At 36.5% G+C, this 27,313-nt stretch overlaps 1 protein-coding gene across 1 annotated transcript in view; it reads right to left on the reverse strand.

The window, feature by feature from the left end:
• Window positions 1–27,313, reverse strand: part of FANCM (FA complementation group M) — a 52,727-nt gene that overhangs the window by 16,152 nt on the left and 9,262 nt on the right. Inside the window, exons 5-14 of the mRNA XM_045288110.1 lie at window positions 26,803–26,934; window positions 24,035–24,167; window positions 23,558–23,683; window positions 22,993–23,079; window positions 19,028–19,212; window positions 12,387–12,593; window positions 10,880–11,063; window positions 6,625–6,782; window positions 5,459–5,614; window positions 1,238–3,155 (exon numbers count right to left, since the gene is read on the reverse strand). Coding sequence (XP_045144045.1) covers window positions 1,238–3,155; window positions 5,459–5,614; window positions 6,625–6,782; window positions 10,880–11,063; window positions 12,387–12,593; window positions 19,028–19,212; window positions 22,993–23,079; window positions 23,558–23,683; window positions 24,035–24,167; window positions 26,803–26,934 — 3,286 coding nt within the window. The remainder of the gene's footprint in view (window positions 1–1,237; window positions 3,156–5,458; window positions 5,615–6,624; window positions 6,783–10,879; window positions 11,064–12,386; window positions 12,594–19,027; window positions 19,213–22,992; window positions 23,080–23,557; window positions 23,684–24,034; window positions 24,168–26,802; window positions 26,935–27,313) is intronic.

Consider the following 27,313-nt stretch of genomic DNA (forward strand, 5'->3'; position numbering starts at 1 on the left):
TCCTCCCTGGGGAATGGACAACAGAAAAGTGGGTGAAGGGAGACGTCGGACAGGGCAAGATATGACAAAATAATAATTTATAAATCATCAAGGGTTCATGAGGGAGAGGGGAGCGGGGAGGCAGGGGAAAAAAATGAGGACCTGATGCCGGGGGGTTTAAGTGGAGAGCAAATGTTTTGAGAATGATGAGGGCAATGAATGTATAAATGTGCTTTACACAAGTGATGTATATATGGATTGTGATAAGCGTTGTATGAGCCCCTAATAAAACGATTAAAATTTAAAAAACTTTTTTTTAAGTAGAAAGATTATACCTTGTCAAAGGAGGGAAATCTTCAAGACCCATAAAAACAAAGCCGTCCTACTGAGCTCTGGCTTCCACAGGTCTCACTGCATATATGTTCACATGTACATGCAGATGTACATGGAAAAGTTCACCAAAATAGCTCATTCAAAGGCCTTATGCAGTTTTGTCATGGAGGATGAGGTCGAGTGGATGAGACAAGCTGGACTACTTACTAGTGATCCACATGTCCGAGAACGGAAGAAGCCAGGCCAAGAGGGAGCCCACAGAAAGTTTACGTGGAAGAAGCGCTAAGTGTCATGCTCCCCCACCCCTCCATGGGGACAGGAGAGGAAACACTGCAAAAAGGGCCTGACAAGTGGCAGACGTGTAGCATTGTTTATTGGCCAATGTGAGGGCAACATTTCCAGGCAGTTTTTGTTTTGTCTTTGAGTTGGGAGGTGGCTTATTTTTAAATGCTACTTTGTAAAGTTTACCTTAAAAATTAAAAAAAAAAAAAAAAGCTAATTCAAAGAATAAAACTTTTCCATGAACTTTTTGAAACCTTTTTGTATATAGCAAAAAAACAAAAAACATTATCAGCTTATCTTTTGCAAACAAGAGCTAAAGTCAAACCTAACATTTCTTTTACATTGTAGTGTCTAAGATCATACCGTTTCCATGGCATGCGTACATAAAATACAAGTATTTCAAATAAATCTTGTATCAGGAAACATCAACTTAAAGCAAATGAGGGGGCTTTAAAAAGTTCATGAAAAAAGGAAACTAAAAGATCATGGAACTTCTCCACAACTTTCTGAAGCCCCCTCATACGTTAATTATCCAGTTCATATATACTACACCATATACTGAAAAGTTGCAGAGTCCAAAAGTACGCGTTTTGAGAGTAGTCATTCAAAAGCAAGCGTGTGTTTTTAAAAGAAGAAATCGTACCTTCAACAGAACAGTGATGGGATGGGTGCTGACTGATTTGTCCCCTACTCTTCCCTTTTACTGGAGACAGTCTTGAGTCAAAGTTTGAATTCAATGTTTCTTTGAAATGTTGTCGTTTTGCTTTTACTTTAGTAAAATTTGGTGTTTTATGTATTTCCTCTCTCATCTTAGAAAATGAGCTTAACGCATGTGACTTGGGTAGCGGTGTACTCACTGATTTTTCTCCTACCGGCAAAGAAAACTGAGAATAACCAGGAGATGCAAATTCTGTGCTTTTGGCTGCCACTGGAAAAAGTGCAAATTTTGGACTCTGCTTATCTCCACCTGATGGGATGGGAGTGGTTTCATTTCTAAAACTTTCAGTATGATCTGGTATTAATGCTTGACTTGGAACATAATTTGCATCACTTTTCTCCTTAGTACCTAAAAATCTTCCAGGTCGATCATTTAGAAATTCATTCTTATTTTCATCTGGTAAATGTCCTGGTATCTCATCAGAATCTTGGCTACAAAACCCTAAATCAAACGTAATAGAGAATAAATCCATAGAGCAGTCAAAAACAGACTCCGCATTCTTCTGTTTTGCCTCCTGTATACCTCTTACACCTTCATGATATTTCCAATTACTATTATCACACACAATCTGATCTTGGGACTCAGAATTAGTGTCTGACAAAAGTTCATCAGAAATTAAGAACTGAGATATGAACGCCGTTTCACTTGCATCAGTTTTGTCTGTCGTGCATACAGGTTTGTATCGGCTGTGACAGGGAGAAACGTTCGTGTCGTTAAATTCCGTGTTGACCTCGTCAAACAACAGCAAGCTCTCGTTCTGATCAGCGGACAATACTGGGACATCACTGCTATCATTATCATGATTCTTTTCTTTAACTGAATTCCTTGAAGGGACTATGTTTCTTTCAGCATGATTGTTCGGCACTAAATTTTCATCTTTAACATCTCTATGTACGTCACTGTCATCGTCAGAGCAATTTGACACATTATAAATTTTATCATTACCTATACCATGATGGCAACTTGTTTCAGAAAGGTGAGTCACATTTGAGGCGGGTAAATTTAGTGAATTCAATTCTAAATTCCATTGAGAATTCACGGCTGAAGGTGACATCAAACAGATAGATTTATCATTTTGTAAATGCTCTGTGGAGGGTAGGAAATGCGAATTCTTGAGGAGAGAATCCCTTGAGATTTCATGTTCCAAATTTGAGAGTCCACTGAGAGGTGGAGGAGAATGAGATAAAAACTGCTCTACATTAAATAGCACCTCTTTTGTCAATGAGTGACACGGAGAAAACGGATCATCTGCTCCAGCTAAATAAAGCTCTTCTTCAAATGGGAGAAACAAACCAGACAAAACAGATTTTTCATCGCTGAAACTGTTATACCCCGAATCTGAAAAGTCTCCTGTAAATGAACGAGACTTATTTGCAAACTGACACTCTGTTACGAACGCCCCTGCCTGGTTCACATCGTCGTCACCGGCAGCATTCGCGGAGGCGACTTCAGCATCTGTACTCGGAAACGTTTTATTCCCTGGGAGGTCTACCTGAAAAGTGTCTTCGGCAGTAGAATTTCCTTTGGTAGTCAAAGTAGTAACAAAATCATCATGGTCTTTTTTAAGTTGATCGTTGACCATTTCTTTAAAATCTCTGTTCTTTATAGAAACAATTTTAGTGGGTTTGATATGAGGTTGTTTAGAATTTTGAGCACATCCTTCATCACATTCTGTCACTAAGGACGAACTGCCTTGATTTACAAAAGCCTTTGAAGACTTCTTGTTCTTACAGAAGGTGCCATCAGCAAAAGGATTATATTCAGTCCTGGGGACACTACATGTGGCGCTAACATCTTCCATTTGTAAGTATGATTTCATTTCCAGCTCATAGCTACATTCGCCCTATAAAGAAGAAAACTGTAAGTCATAGAAGAATGAAAACAAAACCAGTTCTATGAGATGTTTGACAGTATGTTAAGATATTTTCTAAGCAATATTAGTTCACCTAAATAACTTTAAACAGTTTTTCATTCGTCTTAATTATTCTGATAATTTAAACAGAAGTATAAATGAGAAAATTGTGAGTTATTTTTTTTCCCTTGACTTAACTAACACAATAAACTGTGTGCAGAAAGAACAAGTTTAATATTGCATACAATAAGAATAAAATTACTGGTTTGTTTGTTTGTTTGTTTGATTTTAACATTTAGTTGAGTAAACGGCTAGTTTCCTGAAAACAGTAACACCATTAGATATTTAAGAAATTAGAATAATGAAAAACATACTTAGAACCGCAAAATCAAACTCAGTGCCATTTATTCAGCTCTGACTTATATATACATATGTCAAATTTACTCTTTTGATGGAAGTAAACTAAAAACAGCTTTTAGAACCTCTCAAACAATGGTACATGTAACTCTCCTAAACTCTAAGTAGCTTGGAACATAGCTCTATTTTTTTAAAATCATACTTCTATTTTTAATAAGGCTCCCAAATGGTGCATCAGGAACTCTTGTAGTAAATTGTTATGTGTTACTTATCTCCAAACTGGCAGGGAAAACCATCCACTATCCTTCTTCCCAAGGCCAATTCCTCAAGATTTCTCCACTGCTCAGTGACTGAAGGAGTAACTCTGCAGCTGGTATATATAGTGATTTAGTGACACAAACAGCCAACTTAAAACACTTCAACCTCTCAGACCAGGAAGAAAGGGGCTGGGACTCTGTGGCCAAGTGTCCTGACTCTGAAGACACTTATTGGTCATTTCTTATAAAGCGAGCCCTGGAGGTGACTCCAACTCATAGTGATCCAATTGTACACAGTCAGGTGTCGAAGGCTATAAATCTTTATGGAAGCAGCTGACGGTCACAGACTGTCCATCTGTTGATTAGCAGCCCAGCCACTGGGCCACCAGTTTCTACGGCTAAAGTTCCAGCCTTCCGAACTCCTCCTCAAGAAGGCAGTACAAGTTCGCTTTCGGCCTCTAGGAATAACTGTAGACCTGGTGTAGGCACGAAGTGTATCTAAGCAGAGAAATTGCCAGAGTCCATATAAACTTAAACGAAGTATATTCCATTGATTTGATTTTGAAAAGCAGTCCAAAACTTAGGGTTTGCCCAACTGCATCCTTCAGATCTCTGTCAAATATTCATTTACGATGCCTTTTCTAGAGAAGACCACAGGAAAACTATGAAGCAATAATTCCCCAAACTAGAGTTTTAATTTCTGACATTAAATTAAGAAAGTCGTGAATAACAAACATACACCATTGAGTCTACCACTTGCATTGCAGTGGTATTTGCACTGGTTTTATGACTAGGATAAAAGCATTAAAGGTTAATGTGAGCCAGGCCCATCTACTAGTATGCAGTGTATACGCTTCTCTCAGTCAGAACGCTTTATCAGCTTGCTGTTCACCAGTGTAGCCTCAAGGACGAGAACAGAGTCTAGCATATTGGAGACCCTCAAAAAATCCGTATGAATGTGAGGGCAAAGGTTTTGCTGGGAGCTACTTTAATTACTTTATTCACATGTATTTTGAACAACAACTACAAACATAAATCAGAGCTATAACTATGTACTGGTTATTGTTCTGTTAATTTTCACAACAGTTCTTTAAAGTTGTGAAATGTGTTATGTAAATTATATATAAATTATAAAACATATTATAATCATCTCCATTTTACATAAAACTGAGGCACAGATCAATTAGTCAACTTACATGCATAATTAAGAGCTAGACTTGGGATTCTAAGCCAAGCATTTTCAGTTTACATTCATAATACATTCACTACTCTCACTCTCAAAGAAAAACGATTAAGAATCAATATTTGCCTAACCTAACACTACGATACAAGACAGATAAATTACGTAATAGATATTACTTCAATAAGTAGCAAGCTAACAAAAATCCTGAATTAGCCTTACAAATCATTTTCATAAATCATTAAGTATATATAAAGGCCAAATTTGCCTGGACTATCAATATTTATTGATGATAATCTTCTTTTAATTAATTAAGCCTAATTTTGGTGTAAGGCAGACAACTACCTCCTTAAAGAGTTTACAAAAAGCTGTTTAGTAAAAGTACTTCCAGCCACAATTATATACAATAACAATTAATGATTTCAAATTAATGAGAATAAAGATTAAGTATTCTAGTTTAATGGTCACACTAGCAAGAGAAAGTACCAATACAATCCTACCTCTTCATGTCTCATCCCTTCTATCATTTGCATAATGCTTATAAAATGATGGCATCGATCTGAATGGTCAACTTGATGGGTAGGAAGAGGATGATCCTGCCACACTCTCCATTCAGAGAGAGAGAGCTGTCGAATTCCAATGGCTGGTTCTTGAGCCTTGATTAATGATTCGAAAAGTAACAATGATAAAAATATACACACACACACTGAGATTTCATAAGTGGATTATTAAGAATTACCAATACAGATAATTAACCTAAACATAAAATAAAAATTTGAATTCATTTAGGTACTTCAAACTAAAATATCCGGAGAAAAAAATAATTTCATAAAATCTAGAAGTGCCCTTTTAAGTATATTCTTAAAATAATTTACATGAGTTACTACTAAAACATATTCCAGCTAATATACTCCATGCTCTAAGATAATTTAAGAAGATAACTGGCTCCAAATCTACTATTTTGCTAGATTTATATTCTACAATCTAAGAGGAAAGCATGCATAACTTCTTAGCAATACTGGTCCCAACTCTTCAAGCCCACTACCATTCCTCATTCTCCGTGTTAGTGAATAAAGTACAAATTCTGATAGCCATATATTTCAAGCCCATAAAACTTTCACAAACAAAAAAATTTGCTGAAATTGTTTTCCCACCAATCTAGGCACACATACAGCTCATGATCAAGTCTCTGGTCTTTCATTAGGTTGCCAATAATCTATTCCTACTAAGCAAGCTAAACAATAATATCTGATTTAGTTTTGGACTCTAAACTCAAAAAGAAAAAGCAGTTACACAAAGATGCTCAAAATAGCCATATTTACATTGGTAAAATAATTGAAGACAATCCAAAAACACAATTAAGTAAGCTAACGAATATTACAGAGTCAAATGACAATACAGTTGATTATGCCAGTACATGGGATATATTACTTACACTGTGAAAAGTATAAAGGAAAAGAACTTATGCAAACATATCACAATCATACAAAAATACATTTATAATAAGTAATATTTGAAAATGTGCATTTTAAGAAAATTCGATTTTACGGATTATTTTCTTAAACTGCTTCATTTCTTAGTTTTTTAAGTTTACATTCTTGTCTAAAAACGTGTACGACTAAAGAATAAACTTCATAAAGAGCATCTGACAACCTGTCCCACTTACTGGGCTGAGTTCCTCGTTTCCTAGAGAAGAAAAATAAGCTTGAGGCAATGTTATCGCCTTAATTTCATCACTGTCTTTTAACCTATAAAGTCTGTTCCATAGTTGAAATTCTTCTTCAGATAAGAACCAATCTTGCTTTGAGTTACTTCGCTTCATTCCTGAGAGTTAAAAAAAGAGTAAAAATTGAAAAGAGTTAAAAAAAAAAAAGTGGGGCAAAACACAAATGGAGCTCAACAGAGCAGCAAGAGGAGCAAAGCAATTAAGTCCCCCAAGGAATCCCCAAAACAGACTGCTGACTTGGAGGGCAGGGCTTGGCACCTCATCAGACTCGATCAGGAAACATTCATAAGGGTCGCAGACAGAGCATAGAATGTCCGGTGGGGATGGATCAAGTACAATGTAGCCGAGAGGAATTACTTAGAGCAGAATGAAGGTAGAATATGATAGTGGGACAGGAGCAAAGTAAAAAGAAAGAAGTAGGAGGCAAAAGACATTTTTAAGAGGTCTAAGTATAGGCATGTATATATAACTATATTAATATACAACAATATGGACATAGGTCTATGTACATATATTTACAAGTATTAAGGTGGCATATGGACATTGGGCCTCTACTCAAGTACTCCCTCAATGCAAGAACACTTTGTTCTAATAACCTGGCATTCTGTGATGTTCATCTTCCTGACACGATCGCCAAAGACAAAATGGGCGCATAAGCAAATGTGGTGAAAAAAGCTGATGGTGCCCGGCTACTACAAGATATAGCTTCTGGGGTCTTAAGGCTTGCAGCTAAACAAGCAGTCATCTAGCAGGAAAGCAAGTAACACCACATGGAAGAAGCACACCAGCCTGTGTGATCAGGTGTCAACAGGATCAGATAACAGGCATCAGAAGACCCGAAACAAACAATCGTATAGATGCCAACAAGGGGGGGTTGAAGTGAGACCAATAGCCATCTGTAGCCAGTGGAACATCCCCTCACAGAAGGGTCACAAGGAAGGGAGAAGTCAGCGAGGGTGCAGTATAGCACCGATGAAACACACAATATTCCTCCTCTAGTTCTGAAATTCTTCCTCCCTTCCACTATCATGACCCCAGTTCTTCTTACAAACCTGGCTAGATTGGAGCATGTACACTGGTACAGATAAGAGCTATCGAGACATTCTCTGGAGAATGTAGAAAGGGAGAACCCCTCCCCCAGGGAACGAACAGCAGAAATGTGGGCGAAGGGAGACAGCAGATGGTGTAAGATATGAAAATAATAATTTATAGTTTATCAAGGATTCATGAGGGAAAGAGGGTGGGGAGGGAGCAAAAAAAAAGAGGAGCTGATACCAAGGGCTCAAGTAGAAAAAAAATTATTTGAAAATGATAATGGCAACATATGTATACAAATGTGCTTGATGCAACTGATGTAGGGATTATTATAAGAGCTATAAGATATGAGCCTCCAGTAAAAATTATTTTAAAAATTTTATTTAAAAATAATTCATCTTGTGCAAAAATAAAAAATAACCCCCAAATATGAAATATATCTATTTAAATGTATAAAAATGATTTTTCACATTAAAAAACCCTGCAAAATGAACACAAAATATATACTTATGAACTCAAACTGTTTACCCCTCTGTGCTAAAACTGATTCTTTTCCTTAAAACTATTATTCTTCATATAAAATTACTCCTGCTTCTCTCACTTCTTTGAAAGTACTAGTGTGCCCCTCTTTCTAAGAGCTAAACTTATTCCTGGGCAATCTTTCAGTTATATCTTCTTTTGTATTTTATTTGGCACACTTAGTTTCCAATTAGGCTGCTAACTACTAGGTTTGTAGTTCTAAGTCACCAGCTCTGAGGTAGAAAGATGAGGCCTTCTATTCCCATAAAGATTTATAAGCCCAAAGAGGCACTGAGTCAGAATTGACTCTAAGATAGTGAGTTTTGGTTTTTGGAAGACCTAGCAGAAGCTGAGTCAACAGCATAATCTACAAGTGAAAACCATCTCCTTGGTTCCATCATAAGATACTGGAAAGTTATCTAAGGCATATGGGGAAAATGCTAAGACCAAAAAGGATTTTTAGCTTGACTTGCACAAATGGCACAGGTAGGAGTGGAGTAGGAATGAGAGTAGGGGGAAGGAATAGGCATACTACTTTAAAAAATAGTATAAAAATAGATATTTTTTTAAACCTTATAGAAAATTAATCCTTTTTGGCTTTCATAATACTCATAAAGGAAAATCATCAAGCTCAAAAGAATAAACAATATAAACCAGGAACTCTGATCTAATACAGGTGTGTAGCAGTTACATAATCTGTCAACTTGCAAAGGAGTGGAATCTAGCCTGTCAATCATGTCATAGTCAGTGAGGCCCCTATGTGGGCATGGCCTTCTGACGATTCTGGGAACTCCTGTCTTAATCCCTGGAGGTGGGACACACACTTTCCCTGTGCAACATTCCTGTTGACAAGCCACCTGGAGCTACGCTGATGGAGCCAGAGCTCTGGAGCTGGAGGAGCCACGTGGACACCCATGCCAGCACTGAGCTGCTTCCACTTCCACTGGATCCACAAGACTTTCCACCCACTGGTCTGTGATCTTTCTGCATTCGGCGCCATTGCATGAGTTGTGTGAGCCTGAAGAGGAATTTTTAAACTGATATCAGACATATGGGTTAATATCGGACTTATGGTCTTGATCTGGACTGGGCTGGGATTTCTCAATATACAATTGCTCTTTTATATAAAGATCTTTCTTATACACATATAAGTGTATGTGAATTTGTTTCTCTAGTCAACCCAGACTAACACAAGGTGAGAGCAAAACAAGGGGAGTGGGGGAATTTCAAAATGACTACTGATTAAGGAACCAGGAGAATTCTGTCTCAGTTATTCCCGAATACCATATATGAAAACTTTAAATAAAAATAGCTTTTTCATGCTTTCTCATCTATTAAATAACGAGCTTGAACTAAATGATTTCTCAAGTGTCCTTTTGCCAAAAGTAAAGAGACTTCCCCACCCCTCCCTTTCTTTAGAGTAAGGAGCCCTGGTGGTATAATCGGTGATGTGTCGGGGCACAGTTTGAATCCAGTCGTTCTCGGGAGAAAGATGACGCTTTCTGTCACTGTAAAGATTTGCCGCCTGGGAAACCCAAAGGGACAGTTCTACTCTGTCCTGTAGAGTCACTGTGAATTGCAATCCACTTGATGGCAGTGGGTTTTTCTTTAAAGTATTTCCAAGGGCACCGAATATTTATAAAATCTTCCTTTAACCTACAATTCTATTCTTCTTCTGGGTAACACAACGTTCATTGCCATCAGTCAATTCTGACTCGTTGTGACTACAAAGCAGAAGAGCACTGCCCTGGGAGTTCAGCAGCTGCGTTATCTTTAAAGCAGCAGAAATCAGCATCTTTCTTTCAAGGAGCAACTGGTGGTTTCAAACTGCTGACCTTGCCGGTAGCAGCTCAATGTGTAACCCACTTCACCAGCAGAGCTCCTCGATATTAGCTCCTTGCTAACACAAATGCTACCTCAATCACTAGGTAAATATAGGGTGAAGTGTCAAAGACTATTTGGGAAATGGTGTTGTCCTCTTATATAAGGATAAGAATAATAGTAATTATTCTTGAGGACATGTATGTAGAAAATTATAACTGCCCGGGGTACAAACAGAATAGAATTTCTTTCTCTTTTGTTAAGAACTTAGTGAATCATCTATACTGTGCATTATAATTGGGTTTAATGTTTATTCGATAATGAAGCTATTTTCTTTCTTTTGTTCATTTTGGGAAGAAGTTTTCTGGATTGGCACAGTATATTTAAATGTTCCCCAACACTGGGTTTCTTTTATTCTCTGTACTGCCAATGTGCCCCTTCCTTTGCACTTCCCAGAGAGACTGCCCGGAGCATCTTAGGATATACACTGAGTTTAAAAAAAAAAAAAAGTTCTACGAAGATATGATTGCCTACTAATAACAGGGTAGCAGTTTGCATCTGACATTTGCATTTCCTGCCCTGTTACTAACAGATCTCTTCAAGTACTACTGTTCTCAAAGCTCATGGTGCCTTGGTTGCGTTCGTCAGGCACTGGGTGGCTAACCACGAGACGGAATTTCAAACCCACAAGCTGCTCGAGGCTCTCTGGTCCTGGAAAGATTTACAGTGTCAGAAACACTACAGAGGACACTGGGAGTCAGAATCGGCTTGTCGGCAGAGGGGTGGGTTTTATACATGAAGAAAGTAAGAGATGACTTACGCTGCATGTTCTGAAAAGGCTTCTCCGGTTCACAGACACTGTGAGTGATGAACATTTTGTGTAGTTCTGGAGTGACTCCTTCAGGAACCATCCGTGGGCTTTCTTGGTAAAAATGAAGGACCTGCCTATTACCTGAAATAGCTCTATAAATACTTCTTTTGTTGGACTGACTTTGATTATAAGTCTGCAAAAACAAATATAAAATGTCAAACTATATTCTTTCTAAGACAATTATTTAACCATAGCAAGCAATTATTAGACTAGTTTGGGTTTCTTCAAAACACAACTTTAAACCCTTTAGTATTTAGAAAATAGAATTTTTGCCATACTGAATCTTAAAACATACCAGTAAGCCCATTTGATGAGCCTTGATGAAAATCATTTTAAAATCCATTAACATAAAAGCCACTTGAGTAATAATATCACACAAAGAATATCAAATTATTTAATAGCATGTTGTTTTTGAATGAGGTTAATAAATACTTTTTAAAAAAGTTAATTTCCCTATTCAGCTTGTTTCTTCATCTCTCGGTACTTCAGAAAATCAGAACTCACCATACAGAGTTGCTGTCAGAATTAAAGACAGTGCACATAAAGCATTTAAAACACTGCTCATTAAAGGTAAGCCACCATCATTATTATTTTACAACTAAGAACAGCAATACCTGAACTGAAAAGTTAAGAGATTTGCTTGAACTAACCCAATTTCCCTGATAACATACATGGTCTTTTACAAGTTGCCAAATAGATCATTTATTTATATCATTTTATGGCTAAACTGAATACACTGTAACTACATCAGAAGTATTAGGAAAAAAATAATTCCTTTTTCAGGATGATTTAAAAAGGTATATTAAAAATGATATCAATATGTTAAAAATATCAGAGCAAAGAAAATCTCCTCATTGTAAAGTTACATATTTAGCAACAGAATTAGTTTTCGGTAACAAACACATAATAATTTTATGTATATCATATTTAGAAGGGTGTTTTATCCTAGATTGTTGAGAAGTATGAATAAAACTCAAGTCTCCTATTATTTAGAATAAGTATCCAGAAACCTTTTCTGGAAAAGGCCGGAAAATATTGTGGACTTTGCACAGTATTCTTAGTGATGTGTATATTCTTTCCTCTTCTTTTTATTTCCCAATCCTTTAAAATGCAAACAACATTCTTAACACACTAGTTTTAAAAGACAACAAACAAAAAACAGGTCTTAGAAGCACAAGAAAATAGTAAAGCATATTAATGTTTGTACTTAGGAGCCTTTGAGTTAAAACCAAAGTACTAACGTGTTTTATTCATATGGATAAGAATTGTGAAACTGAATCAAGTCAAAAATTCCCCTTAATTACAACAAAAGTTAGAATACAATAGAAAATTGAAGGGGGCATGGGTGGGGAAGAAGTTGTAAAATAATCCCTAACAAAGTTTGGACTTTGAATAATAAAAGGTTAACATTCCTCAAACATCAATTATTAAATCATGGTTTCACAAGTCAACTTACTTGTTCTTCTCGTCCTTCAGAGAGAATAACCACAATCCTGCCTTTACGTTTGCGGCCAGTTCTACCCATTCGTTGTATAAGACGAATTGGGCTCTTCTGGGCATCAAAACATACTATAAGATCAACTTCTCCTATATCCAAGCCTTCTTCACCGACACAGGTAGAAACTAAGGTGTTGTAACCACCATCTCGAAACTGCTTCACTACCTAAAATAAAACAAGTAATTTTAAAGTAGCTAGATTCAATTTGAGAATTATAAATCAAAGCATTTTTACCATTCTCTCAAATATGGCAAAATCAGATTAAAAATAATCAAGTATGCCACTGAATAAGAAAAGAGGTCACATAATGTCAATATAACCTACAAACAATTATTTTTTAAAATAGAGTAGTCCTAATTGCTTTAAAAGCTATGGTGCTAAAAGGGCTTGCTATCAATTTGCACACAAATGAGAAAGCTTAAGTGTTTGAGTTTTCTTTTGAGCACCAGCTGAAAGCAGGGGAAAGGACAGATTCATAACCTAGGGTAATGATTTCATATGTCTAACGATTCATATCTTACCTCTTATACAGCCATTCTAGCATTTCTCTCTTTAATGAGACACAATAGCACGAAAATGAGTTAAAGAAAAAGTCAGTGATGCTTCCTCATATACATCAACACTAACCTTGCGAGCTCATAAATGGTTGCGTGCTGGTGGTGCTAGTAACTAAATGAGATAATATCAACAGATGGATGGAGAATTGTAGCAAAATTAAAAGATGGTATTGCAGAAGAATCAGTCAAGCTTTGGATTAATTCCTTTATTCATGGCTTTTAAAATAAAGGAATACCTGGAAAAAATGGCTAAAGTGAAGAAACAGATATCAGGCCTATTACATAAAAAGTAGACTTCGGGAGAAAATGATAAGGGAATATACACAAAAAGGAAATATGAACTCTTACGAAATTACATAAGATAGATATGGACCCATCATGAATGACCATAAGGGCTCTTCAAGATCAAATATTCTATTCCTCTATAAGCATCAAGAATAAAAAAGTATTTAAATAGATGAAGAGATTAAGTAGCTTACAATAACTACTATATGTGAGAACATGCTATGTGCCAGGTAACACATTGAATGTTTAATACATTAGTTACTATTCCCAATGATCACGAGCTAAATATCACCATCCCAATCTATTGGATAAGAAACTCAGCATCTGAAAAGTTAAGGCATAAGCCTAAATTCTAAATAATTATTGCAGGACGTGAATTTAGGTAATATCCCAAAAGTGTATACTATTAATGCTTAAACTACTTCTATTATTAAAAACAACCTTAAAAATAATGAAAAACAAACTTCTCATGTTGTTTTTTATAAGACACTGTAGTAGCGCTGATTTTCCTTTAAAATGAAAATCTTTAGCGTACAAGGAGAATTGATGATTAAGATTAAAAATTAAGACTAATCAATTTCCTTTGGGAATCGGTAATGGAATTAAGCCAAGGAGAGAATGACTTAATATTACCTGTAAGCACCTTAATAAAATTGATGTCCTTTTTGGCCTAGATCAAGAAAAAATTGGGCCACGGTGCTAGAGATGTAAAAAAAATCAAAGTCAAATAATTTCCTTGGTATTTAACATGCATAAACTAAACTGTTACTTGTTTGCCCAAGATTGATATAATCTATCTAATTTCCTTGGTATTTAACATGCATAAACTAAACTGTTACTTGTTTGCCCAAGATTGATATAATCTATCTAATTTCCTTGGTATTTAACATGCATAAACTAAACTGTTACTTGTTTGCCCAAGATTGATATAATCTATCTAGAGTTTGAAAACAAATATCAACCTATCGTGATTTAATCACTAACCCCTTTCTCTGATCCCTAAAAACCAAACTGGCCGCCATGATACATCTTCACTGGAGCAGAATGCCTCATCGCTCAGCCGTGGAAAGACTGGGGGTTTCTGACTGATGACCTTGCAGGTAGAAGTGAACCCATAACCCATTACATTATACCACAAAAGGTCTTTATGTACATGTACAGTCAAGTCTAAATATTCTCTGAGTTCAATTTCTTCATACGAAATTCTTAGTTCTATATTGTCTATAAAGTCATAACAAATTAAATCAACATTTGAGTCTTCCTTATAAAAATGTACAGTATCATGAATATATACATATGAAGCAGATAGTCATTAGCTGTTAAAAATGGCACTAATAAAAATCCTTATTTTCTACCCTACACAGCTGACTTAAATCTACCTTTCCTGCCTTTGGGAAAAAAAGAAAATAAAAAGGCAGAAGCCCCACAGAATTGAAGCTGCATCTTCAATTTTCAATTCCATATGATTATTTGTTAAAAGACTTATTAAAAGGGGGCTTATACCCATGTCCCTAGTAATGCTTTTAATGAATGCCTTTATGAATGTCTATTAAAATAAAACAATAGCTGAACAAAGTGACTAGTATGAAGGTAACCAATGTAGTTAATTTTCTAATTAATTCTTTCTCATAATACCAGATTTTATAATTATTCTGAATGTTTAAGAGAGGGAAACAAGAAAAAGGAACGAAAAGAGAAAACAAAATGTCAATGATTTGAATTAGAATTAAATGAGTTAGAGAGAAAACAAGCTCTATCAATGGATGGATAGATGGACAGACAGACAAACAAAATTGCCTATTCAACATCTCCTTTGAAACTTAAAACATCCAGTATTTAATCAATATTACCTAACCGGTGATAATCCCATGTTTCCAATCTCTATTAAGAGGCATCACTATTATTCTGGTTTGGCAGGTTGAAAATCCTTGATAATTTCTTCCTCACAAATTTGCATGCAATCCATTATCAACCCTGGGGAAACATCTCTTAAGCTCATCCTCTTTTAACCATTTCCACACCACCTAGCAATCTTTAGATCGTTCCTAGATTACTTCCACAGCCTCCGTGTAACAGGTCAGAGACAGGGTCAGGCATTATGAATGGTGAGAGACCTAGAACTCTTGGGGATCCAGGAAGCAGCTTTATCCTCAATACTCAGAGGCCTCAACACCAACTACCTTGAGACCAGCAAGACTGATCTCATGCCCTTTCTTTGTGTCAGTCACTAAATCAGCCCCAAACTCCAGATTATCCCTTGTCTCCCAGACCTAACCAGCTCTATGTATCTCCATTACTGACTTAATTTCCTATCTTCCCTAGAACAAGACTTTCATCTGTTTGCTTTAAGGCAGCAGGTTCTCAACCTGTGGGTCATGACCCCTTTGGGAGTCAAACAACCTTTTAATAGGGGTTGCCTGATTCATAACAATAGCAAAATTACAGTTATGAAGTAGCAACAAAAATAATCTTATGGTTGAGGGATCATCACGATCTGAGGAACTGTATTAAGGGCGGTGGCATTAGGAAGGTTGAGAACCACTGCTCTAAGGGAGACCTCCAGAGGGCACTGTAGCGTTGGCTGCTTTCTCCTTCATAAATCTCACTACTGGGCCTAAGGTAAGGTGGTCCCTCTGCTTTTCCTGCCAATTCCAAACTCTACTTCCTAACTCTTCCCCAACATACTCCCAACTCACCCCTAACATCAGACTGCATCACACTACTCCAAACGGCATCCTCTAACCCAGTGGTTCTCAACCTGTCTAATGCCGTGACCCCTTACGTGTTGTGGTAACCCCTAACCATAAAATTATTTTCCTTGCTACTTCATAACTGTAATTTTGCTACTGTTATGAATTGCAATGTAAATATCTGCTATGTATTCTCATTGTTACAAATTGAACATAATTAAACATAATTAAAGCATAGTAATTAATCACAAAACAATATGTAATTATATATTGTGAAATATGTTATGTGTTTTCCAATGATCTTAGGTGACCCCTGTGAAAAGGTCATTCAATACCCAAAGGGGGTTATATGTGGCTCCCTGTGATCCATTCCCCCTTACTACGTCCCCTTTCCCTCCTGGTATCGCCACTGTCACCCCTGGTCCTGAGAGGTTCTTCTGTCCTAGATTCCCTGCTAGTTTCCAATTCCCATCTGTACCGCTGTGCATCATCTGGTCTAACCAGGTCTGCAAGGCAAAATTGGGGTCCTGGTAGTTGGGGGGAGGAAGCGTTTAAGAACTAGAGGAAGGTTGTGGGTTTCATTATTGCTATACTGTACCCTAAGTGACTCATCTCCCCACTACCCCTCTGCAAGGTATGTCCAGTTGTCTAGAGATGGGTATTGGGTCTCCATCACGCGCCACCCTCATTGACGAGGATATGATTCCCCCTCCCCACCTTTGGTGTTTAAAGCCTGGTCCCTTTGGCAGCAGAGGGGTGGGTGAAGGGAGACGCCAGACAGTGTAATATAAGATACAATAATAATTTATAAATTATTATGGGTGCATGGGGGAAAGGGGAGGAGAAAGGGAAGGGGAGGGGGGGAAAAAAGGAAAATTAGCAGATTCCGGGAACCCAAGAGGCAAGCGAATTTTGGGAATAATGAGGGCAACAAATGTATAGATGTGCTTTACACAATTGATCTACGTATTGTGATGAATTGTATGAGCCCCAATAAATTGATTAAAAAAAAAATACCCAAAGGGGTCACGACCCACAGGTTGAGAACTGCTGTGTCCAACAGGTCACACTCTCGCAATCCTATAATAGTTCAACTCCTAACCTGATCTGAGTCTTTCCAACATTAATTCTGTCAGAATTCTTGATGATCTCAGTGTTCCACAAAAGTAGATCATTCTTCCTGACCATGGAGTCCCTGATCGTTTGCCTACAATAAGGTGGCACTTACTTCCTACACACTCTCAGGATCAGACCCTAGACTTTACCATGAATAATGGCTATCCTTTCAAATGGAGAAAGACGGGGCTTTCTACTCCCATAAAGAGTTAGTCTCAGAAACACAAAGGGACAGTTCTATCCTATCCTATAGGATCACTATGTGTCAGAATCGCCTTGACGGCAGTGAGTTTAATTTGTGGGCTGTTTTCATCCTTTCATAACTCGTTGACTAACCGCAAGGTCAGCAGTTTGAAACTACCAGGTGCTTTGCAAGAGAAAGATGGGCTTTCAACTCCCATAAAGAGTTTCGCTTTCAAACATTGACAGGGGCAGTTCTATGGTCCTCTAAGATCACTGAGTCAGAATTGATTCAGTAGCAATGAGAGAATCTCATCATAATCTCAATTTAGCATTGCAGTCTCCTACATTAACCTCCTCTATTTTTACAGCCCCCTAAGGCAGTGGTTCCCTACAGTTCCTCATGTGGTGGTGACCCCCCAACCATAAAATTAACTTCGTTGCTACTTCATAACTGTCATTTTGCTACTGTTATGAATCGGGTGACCCCAAAGGGGTCGCAACCCACAGGTTGAGAACCCCTGCTCTAGTGTCTCAACTCTGACAATCATTTGACACCATCAGTACATACAATGCATGTACCCTACCATCTTTTCATTTACCCTTTAGCCTTTACCATAGGTTAAATTCTACCCCGTTGCATATAAACTCAATCCCTATCTCCTTTCTTACTTCCTATTCCCCTGGCCAATGTCATCACTGGTTATGTCTAACACTAAGCCGACGGCCAAAAGGCCATTTGCTTACAATATTAGAGCTAAAAGACGAACGCAGATATCACCTGCTTGATCTCATTTTGGAATGCACATGGCAGACAACTCAAATTTTTCATGAGCCTGCACATGTGCACAAATACAAATGCATAAATTTATGGTTTAATGAATAATTTTGAAACTGCAAAACCTATGAATATGAAGGATTGACTACCACTTCCACTGTTTATTTAACATCTCTGTATAAAACAGTGCCACTCAGAATACTCTACTGAGTGGAATCAAATTAACCAGATATAATTCCACTCTAATATCAGCCAAAGGCGAGCTTCCAAAATCTCCCTCACTTCTGACTTGCCGGCTACAAAGTCCTGGCTTCACCTTACTTACTCAATAGTTACAAGCTCAGGAGTCCCTATTCCTGCCTCTCTACTGATCTGCAGACTCATGACTCCCTTGGACTTGATGGATAATTCACAGGAGTGAGTTAAAAAATTCAGAGGAAGAAATATCATTACAGTTTACTTGCAAGAATAAAAGGCACAAATATAGAGACACATGGAACAAGGCCTAAGAGGGTTCCCAACATGAAATTCCATGTCGTCTCAAATATACCATATATACTTGAATATAAACTGAGTTTTACAACACATTTTTATGCAGTTTTTGTGGTAAAATTAGGTGCCTCTGCGGATATTTGGGTTGGCTTATACTCGAGTATAAGCAGTACCTTTATTAAAGGTTCTACACTATGATCTCATTTAATGGTTGCAACAACTCTATAAAATGTCCTTACAGATAAGGAAAACAGACACATACAAAAGAAATTTGAAACAGCAGGGCAAGGATTCGAATGCAACTTTCCAGACTCTTCAGATTAGTCATTAGAATTTAAGTTTCAAAGCCACAAAGATTTTTTCTGGTCGTTAGAAATATACCTATATTTATTTACAGGCATAAGATCTTCCTTTATGAAATAGCTGCAACTAATTGAAGAGGTATATAAGTGTAAAGCTAATATATATATTTTTATTTTCATCATCTCAAAAAATAATTACCTCCAGTTGCTCCTTCTGGGTAAAACCCTTCATGCTTTTTCCTGAGGAATGGCCGACAAAAGTCATCACTCTAATAATTGGCTGATGTTGAAAAAGCATTTCTGCAATTTCTTGAACACTATCTCTAAATGATGAGAAGATCATAACTCGGCTCTCGTCACATTTCTTTTCAGAGGTCTTATGAGCTATATAAGAACAACCACAAAAAACTGCAGTTACAAATATTTGAAAAGAATATAAAGAACTCATACATGAATCAGCAATTCTTTCCCCCCAAATTTATGACATCTTGACCCTTTCCTGCGTTGCCCTCTATTGCCTCTAATAATTTTAATAATCTTGGTTCCTTATCTCTCGACTGTCATAAAATAAAATTCTAACTAAATCAAGTAAGACTTACCTGAACCACTTTTGATCAGTTCATTTCCCTCATACATGAGTCCTGCTGACCCATTTACTTTACAATACAGACAAAAGCCAAGATGGGATGGGAAAGAAGAGCCAATGGAAATGCTAAGTACACTGAGGAAGTGAGAGGAGTGCTGTTACATTGTAAGTTTGCAATAAATGTCATAAATCAACACCAATTTCCTCCATAAACTTGCTCCCAAATAACAAAACGTTTTTTAAACATACTTTAAGAAAGAAAAAACCTATAAAGCTCCCACTAATTTAAAAAGTCTTCCTCTTCCTTTTTGTCCTCTAAACGTACTATCTTAATCCAGGCCGTGGCATTCTGCCATTGAAAACATGATACAGTGAACCCTCGCCACTTGGCGCTTCAACTTCCGCGGCTTCACTCTATCGCGGTTTTTGTGTAACAGCACCCACTGCCTACACCCGCTCCTTCAGAGGAAAAAGACGGCGACCCACCTATAGAGTACATCCCTTAAGTCATTTCATAGGCTATTAATTACAGTATTTGTAAGAACTATGTATAATAATACTGTATGTGAAATATGTAATACTGTAAACTAGATGCTATAATAAATGATAATTGTAACGTCCAAAATGTTTTACTGTATTTTCCCTTTTTTGTTTAATAAATTGGGTAACATGAGTGTAATGGTGACTAAAGGGTGTTTTTTCATGTCCTCTATGCTGTAACTACTAAAATATTTGATTTACAAATAAGGAATCCTACTTCGCGGAATTTCATTTATCACGGTAGGGTCTAGAACCGATTAACCGCGATAAACAAGGGTTCACTGTACTCTCATATTTTCCCAAACTAACTGCAGATTACACTAACTAACTCCAGCCATTACAAAGCCATTCCCAGGACTCTGAACTTGGCAGTGCTGTGGTTGCTCGGTGCTGGTCAATTCCAAGTCTTAGTGACCCTCTGACAAAACAAAATTTCCCCATAAAGCTTCCTAGTTATAACAGTTTTTACTGAAGGAGATCTCCATGGATTTCTCACAGAACTGCTAGGTGGGTTTTCACTACCAATCTTTTGATCAACAGCCACCACCGATAAAGCATTGCACCACAGGGATTTCTTGGGAAGCAACAGAGTACATTATTAATAGCATGACCTCCCAAGATGGGGCATTTACTCTCTGGGTAAGATACAACCAAAGTCTTTGATTTCTTCAGTTTTAGTTTCTTCACATCTAAAAAGGAAATAATACTGCTCAACTAAGAATTCAGTGAGAGAGCAAATAGCACTGTCTTACACATGGTAATTGACTATGACTGCCTTGGTGTGAGATTTTTATGGTTATTTCTTGAGGGTTTTTTGTTTGTTTTTAAGCTTGCTTGAGACAATCTTTTTCATTCTTCTATAGAATTCATATGATCTTAATCATCCTATGATAGGCAGTTAGAAGCCACCACTTGGCCACTCCATAAGAGAAAGCTATAGCACTCTTCTTCCATAAAGATTTTTGCAGCCTTGAAAACCCTATGGGCAGCTCCATTCTACTCTATACTCCTTCCTACTCTGAGTCATAATTGATTCGACGGGAGTGGGAATGGATTTTGATAATCATCATATATGGCATGCTATATATTAACTGATTTAATCTGCATAAAAATTCTGAAGATTACATGACTCAATACATATAAAGTTAATTCATAATACAGAAGTAAAAAAGTAAGACTTGAAGAAACAACCTTCACAAATAAAATAATTCTAGATAAACCTACTCTTCAATGACAACTCCTACCCAAAGCGATCTTCCTTGGAAAGACTCAACCTGAGCTTCATTGCTCTGAAGTGGCATATCAAAGTAATGAATTAGCTTCCATATTGCCAAATTCAACAGATGCTTTTAGTTTATTTCATCATATGTCTCATCAGTGTTCAACAAAATTCAATCTTTCCTAATAAAATAGTCTCTTCCCTTAGCTTGCCTTACGCTTCCCTTGTCTGGCTTCCCTCTGAATCTCCCTTGTGGCTTTTCTCCTCTAACGAAACTCATAGTGTTGGTATTCTTTAGGACTCTGTTCCGGGCCGCACCTGTCTTAGTTATCCCATGCTGCTATACCTACCTGGAAACTATACCCCTAGAGTTTCCCCACCATTTCTGAGACTCCCGAAAATATGTGCCCTTCTTCAGAGATCCAGATTCTCTCTTTCTTCTCTATGAGCTCCTTAATGTTCCCTTTGCTCAGATAATCATCTGCAAATACACAGGGACTTTAAAAAATTCATGGAAAAATTTCATTAACTTTTAATTCCCTCTTCCCATGAACCTTTGAAAGCCTCCCATACACACACATCTATGTATCCCCTTTCTCCTCATGCTCTATACCCAAACCATCACAACAAAGGTTGTTGCTCCAATTTCGAGGTATGAGAGGCCTTTTAAAAGCTCGTCGAAAAATTCTACTTTTAATTATACTTTTCTACAAATTTTTTGAAGCCCCTTATGTCTGGATTCTAACCACTTCTCACCATCACCACTAACTGCCTTTGTGCAAGCCACTATCATTGGCAATCATCCTAGACCTTTATCTGATCAATGTTTACACTCTAAAAAATTACCAGGAGCGATCTTTTAAAAATCTAAGTTTATCTCATTTCAACACACATTCTTAAAACAAAACTCGGAAGTCCTGATCTTGATATACAAGTTCTGTATGAGCTAGCTGCTCCTGACGTCCCTTCCCACATCCCTTTACACCGCACACTCTGATTCACACCCTCTTGTCACAACACCGGCTGTTTCACCAACCCAAACCAAACCACTTCTGACTCGTGGAAATCCCGTGTGTAGTCGAATAAAATTATGCGCTAAAATGTTTTCAGTGGATGATTTTTTTTTTTTAAAGTAGATCACCAAGGAGACTTTAGGTGAATTCTAGGGGCCATTTGCCTTAATGTTATTTGAATGTTACCACCACCCAGGGGCTATTAGGCTGCTTATGGATCTTTAATCACACTACTACTACCTTAGGGCCTTTTAGATCTGTCAAACTCTGCCTTGACTAATTCTTCCTCAGAAACCCACAAATCTTACTCCCTCAATCCCATGGATATCATCTCAAACATCACCTCAGAGAGAGGTTTTCCTAACCACTCTGACACAGTGCACGTCCGTGTGAATAGCCCTCTGCATGATTAATTTTCTGTACCATTTTGGTATATATTTTTCTACTATCTATTTCCATGGACTTATTTTCCTTTTTCATATAAATCCTTATTCTTAACATCCTCACCACTCCCTTTGTCCACACCCTCCCAAAATGCCTCATGGGCTTTTGTAGTTTCATTATCAAGCACAATTAAAAGACCACTTTCCTCATGAAAATTGATAGCACAAACTAACAAATCAGAATTTTTAGCTTTCCTAATACCGTATAAACTCATGTATAAACCAAGTTTTTCAGCACATTTTTAATGCAATTTTTGAGGTAAAATTAGGTGCCTCGGCAGATATTTGGGTCGGCTTATACTCAAGTATATACGGTATATACGGTAACTTTGTCTTGTCTTGAAACTAATAAATATAACTTACCATTCCACGATTTGAAGTGTTCAACTACAACTTCTTCTAATTTTTTTAGCTTTGGATGACTATAGAAAAATTTCTCATTTTTATCTCCTGGGGAAAAAAAAACAAAAACTGATTTTATTTTTCCATATTCAATTACAATAATATTTTAATTTATCTTTTCTGTTCAAAATAGACACATTAAAACTTAGTTAATTGCCTTTTAAAAATATTAAATAATAAACACAATATTGTTACTTTAAAATGATCAGTTTTTTTTATGAAACTTTCACTGACAGAGAATCAGCAACAAAGAAAAAAGGAAAATAAATACACATTATGTTATAAATAAACTTTTGGCTACCCTGCAAATTTCCCCTACCAACTAAACTATTGCCATCTATTATATAGTTTATGAAAAGCTTGGTTTTATATTAGCTCCTTCAATCATAACTTACTGAATAAAATCTTTTAAGTATTTAACCAGTTTCTTTCTCGAAAAAATAATAGGCCTGTGTTATAATAGAGCAAAATTTCAGTATTAATCTTGTTGAAAGGAAACAATATAAAATTTCAAAAGAGAAGCCACCTTCCAGAACAGCAGAAACACTGCCTGCTGACGTGCCGCTGGAATGCGCAAACAAGCTCTCAAGGTGGTGATACAGTTTCATGAAGTCCTCATTTCGGCTAAGTTGGTTTTTTGCCCGAGTCATTCCTTCAGAAATCAAGAAAAGGTTTTACAAATAAGTAAAGTTAACAATTATCATTATCAAACTAATTTATTAAAAAGTTAAATTTTAGCAATAAATGCCCGGTTTTCAAGTTAAACATAAAACCAGCTTTTTGTTGCAGTTTTACACACATAGGTATTAATGAACAGCTTCCTTTTTTCCTGATTGTTTTTTCAGGAACAAAACCACTTACTACATGATTATCCTATTGCTTTCTAAAAGTAAAGAAGCACTTTTCAGTAATCCAAAACATTTTTTTCCCAAAACTGTTTAATACATGTCTTTAACCAAAATGATAGCTGTCTATATTTTTTTAATAATTCCACATACTTTACCTTTAGTTCCATCCATAATTCCACAGAGGAATAAGTATAATGACTTCATTCCCATTTGCTGTAATAATTCATAACCATGATATAAACTAATACAAATGGCAAATTCTCCTTCAATTATGCCTTGCTGTATTCCCTAGAAAAAGAAGCATATGCCAAATTTAACCAGAGAAAGAAACAAAGATATATGCTTCCAGTCCAATTGATCATGCCAATACTAAGTGTAATATTTAGAATATAATTGATATGATCATAATTACTCCTCTAGATATTTAATAATTAATTTTAATGTCATGTAGGCCACAGAGTGCCAATATATTTTTCATATAAAATCTTTCTCTTTATTTTTTAGTTCAATAGGAAACAACTTTTTTTGCTGTGGGATAATACTTTATAACAGTTTTATTGACATAATTAATATACCACAAAATTCCATAGCTTAAACACATTAAAAACTATTTTAAAGAGTTGTGCAATTATCACCACAATTTCAGAACATTTTCTTCATTTTTATACCCATGAGCTCCCCATTTTCTCCTAAACTCCCCTGACATACCCCTAAAAAACTATTATTCTAGTTACTCTTTTTTTTCCTCAACAAAACACTTTAAAATATTTCTTTATATAGGAACAGTTTAAGGATACACTATATTTTAAAAACACATTGTCATTAGTTGATTGCGGCTTATAGTGACCCTAGCCAAGGTTTCTGTGGCTCTATACCTTACCTATAGTTACTCTTTCATTTTACTTACCTATGCTGGAATTCATATTTTAAAAATCATACCAAAAAAAGGAAACAAATTTTAAAGAGAATAATCAATATGGAGAAATATTTGTTTTATATTGTTTCCTTTCATATATAAATTATAGCAGTATAGATTCATTTGTTCTTTCCAAAACATTTAATAAGCAGCTACTATGTCTCAGGTATTGAGTTAGGTGTTTGAAATACAATGGAAAATTAGGCCCTAGGGTGTCTGTGCTCATAAATGTTTCTGGCAATTAAAACAAATATCTAACCAACATTTCACACTAAGTCTACATGCTATAATTATATCTGGCATTGAACACCAGACATTGTTCTAAGCCCATTATTTGTACAAGTTCATTTAATTTTAACAAAATCCCTAGGAAATAGTATTATTTTTATGCACATATGAAAGAGAAAGAGCTGTTTAAAGAAATTGGGTCTACAGCTATTATGCTTTTCTCTTCTACTTTATATACTGGAAAAGTGAAGCACATATTCCTTTATTGGAAGCACAAAACAGGTGTATCTAAATAATAGGATAAACGATGAGCATTAAGAATATATTCATTATTACTTTGATCACATTTTCAATCACATTTAACTTATATATATGAAACGGGGTTCATCGGGAAATAAGACCTGAAAATTTGTCCATAAAGATTACAGCCAAGAAAAGTCTATGGAGTGGCTCTGCCCTGTTACATAGGGTCACTATGACTCAGAATTGACTCGGCGGTTCCCAACGGCAATACCCAGACATTCAATGATAGTCATTTTAAATGTTTCAATGCCCTAAAAGGGTATCCTAAGTACCTGAAAGGGTAGAAAAAGCACAATCCTGCAAAATAGAAACTCTCACCACGATGATTAAGTTCAACAAGTTTGGATTTACAATTTTAAATAGCAATCAGCCTTTAACTCCTAGCAGACACTAAAACAAATGTTAGTAAAAATTTAGTATAAAATATACTGCAATTTCACACCAAACACAAGCTCACTTAGTGGTTCCTCCAAATACTCTAAGGTAAAAGCCCACATTTTTTTATCTAACAATTATAGTCACAACCTAGATTAATGCTCACATCTGACTTCTTCAATCCTTCCATGTGGCCACAATCTAGCTTTTTGCTGAAATCTGCCTTCCTCAATCCTCTACCCTAGTCAAATTGGTTTGCTCAAGGCCTTCTACATGCCTTCGTTTGATTGCTCCCACTGTTGGGTAAATGCTGGACTACTAACCACAAGGTTGACCGTTTAAATCTATCAGCCACTCCAAGGGAGAAAGATGGGCTGTCAGCTTCCATAATTATTTACAGCCAAAGAAACCCTACACAGAAAGTGGCCATGGTGGCATAGTGGGTTATACACTGGGCGGCTGGCTAACCTCCAGGTTAGCCATTCAAAACCACCAAAGGCTGTGTGGGAGGAAAAGGAGGCTTTCTGCTCCCATAGAGATGTGCCAGCTCAGAAACATAGGCAGTGCTACTCTATCCTACAGGGTTGCTATGAGTCAGAAACAACTTGAGGGCAGTCAGTTTTTGTGTTTATGAGTTGAAAATTCAAAGGGTGACTCAGTGTGCTTTGAGCTTCTTTTCTGACTTGGTTCCTAGCCTGGTGGAGATTCCTGTTCACCTAGCTACTTTTAGCCTGTGAAGATTAAGTAAGTCACCCACTGTGGCACTTTCTCTAACCTCTGGAATAGAGAATATGCCTAAAGGTTCTGGCCCAAAAAGTTGGTTCTGTGACTGTGATTTACAGAAAGACTAAAAGACCAATTTGTTACTACAAGTTAAAAGACAAATTCATCTTCATTCAAATAATTAAATGGTATTCTTGATATATTTTGCATGTTTTCTAGTTTATAGAAATATTCAAATTCTTAAAGAGCTAATGTTTAATGCTAAATTCAATATACATAAAACACTAGACAAAACTTTTTAAATTACTTTTTTTTTAATTACTTACATTTCATAGTAAACATTTAATCTACCATAAAAATGTACTTAGAAATACCTACCACAATATCTGGAGATGGGTTTTTCCTAAATTGATCTCTTGCCAGAATTAGCTGGTATTTTGTTAGGTTGGGGATATTTCTTCTCATTAAAACATTCCTCTGAATCAAAGAACCGGCAAATGTTTCCAAAATCTACAAATTTTAAAGCAATTTCAACTTTTTAAAAGAATCAATTCAAATTCAATCATATCCTTACACAGTAAAACAGGAGTTTTCTATTTAAAAGTTTTTCTTAATAATGAATTTTTAATGAAACACAGCAAAGATAAGTTCTTAACATCTATCCCTGGGTAACACCCATATAAAGTTAGCACAAGTTATTCTTAGATCCAACTATAATTTAAGAGAACATTTGTTTACATTTATTTTTATTTTTTAACTCTCCTTCTTGCCCCACACACACTATAAAGCCAGCCCCATGAAAGGAGGACCAGCCTTAGTTTTCTTCACGGTCAGAGACTGGCACATAGGTCCTCGGGGAAACACTGTAGGTGGTTCACGAAATCATCGG

The sequence above is a fragment of the Echinops telfairi genome, unplaced genomic scaffold (genome assembly GCF_000313985.2).
Source record: "Echinops telfairi isolate 266 unplaced genomic scaffold, ASM31398v2 ScPeMD7_18;HRSCAF=68, whole genome shotgun sequence".
NCBI lineage: Eukaryota > Metazoa > Chordata > Mammalia > Afrosoricida > Tenrecidae > Echinops > Echinops telfairi.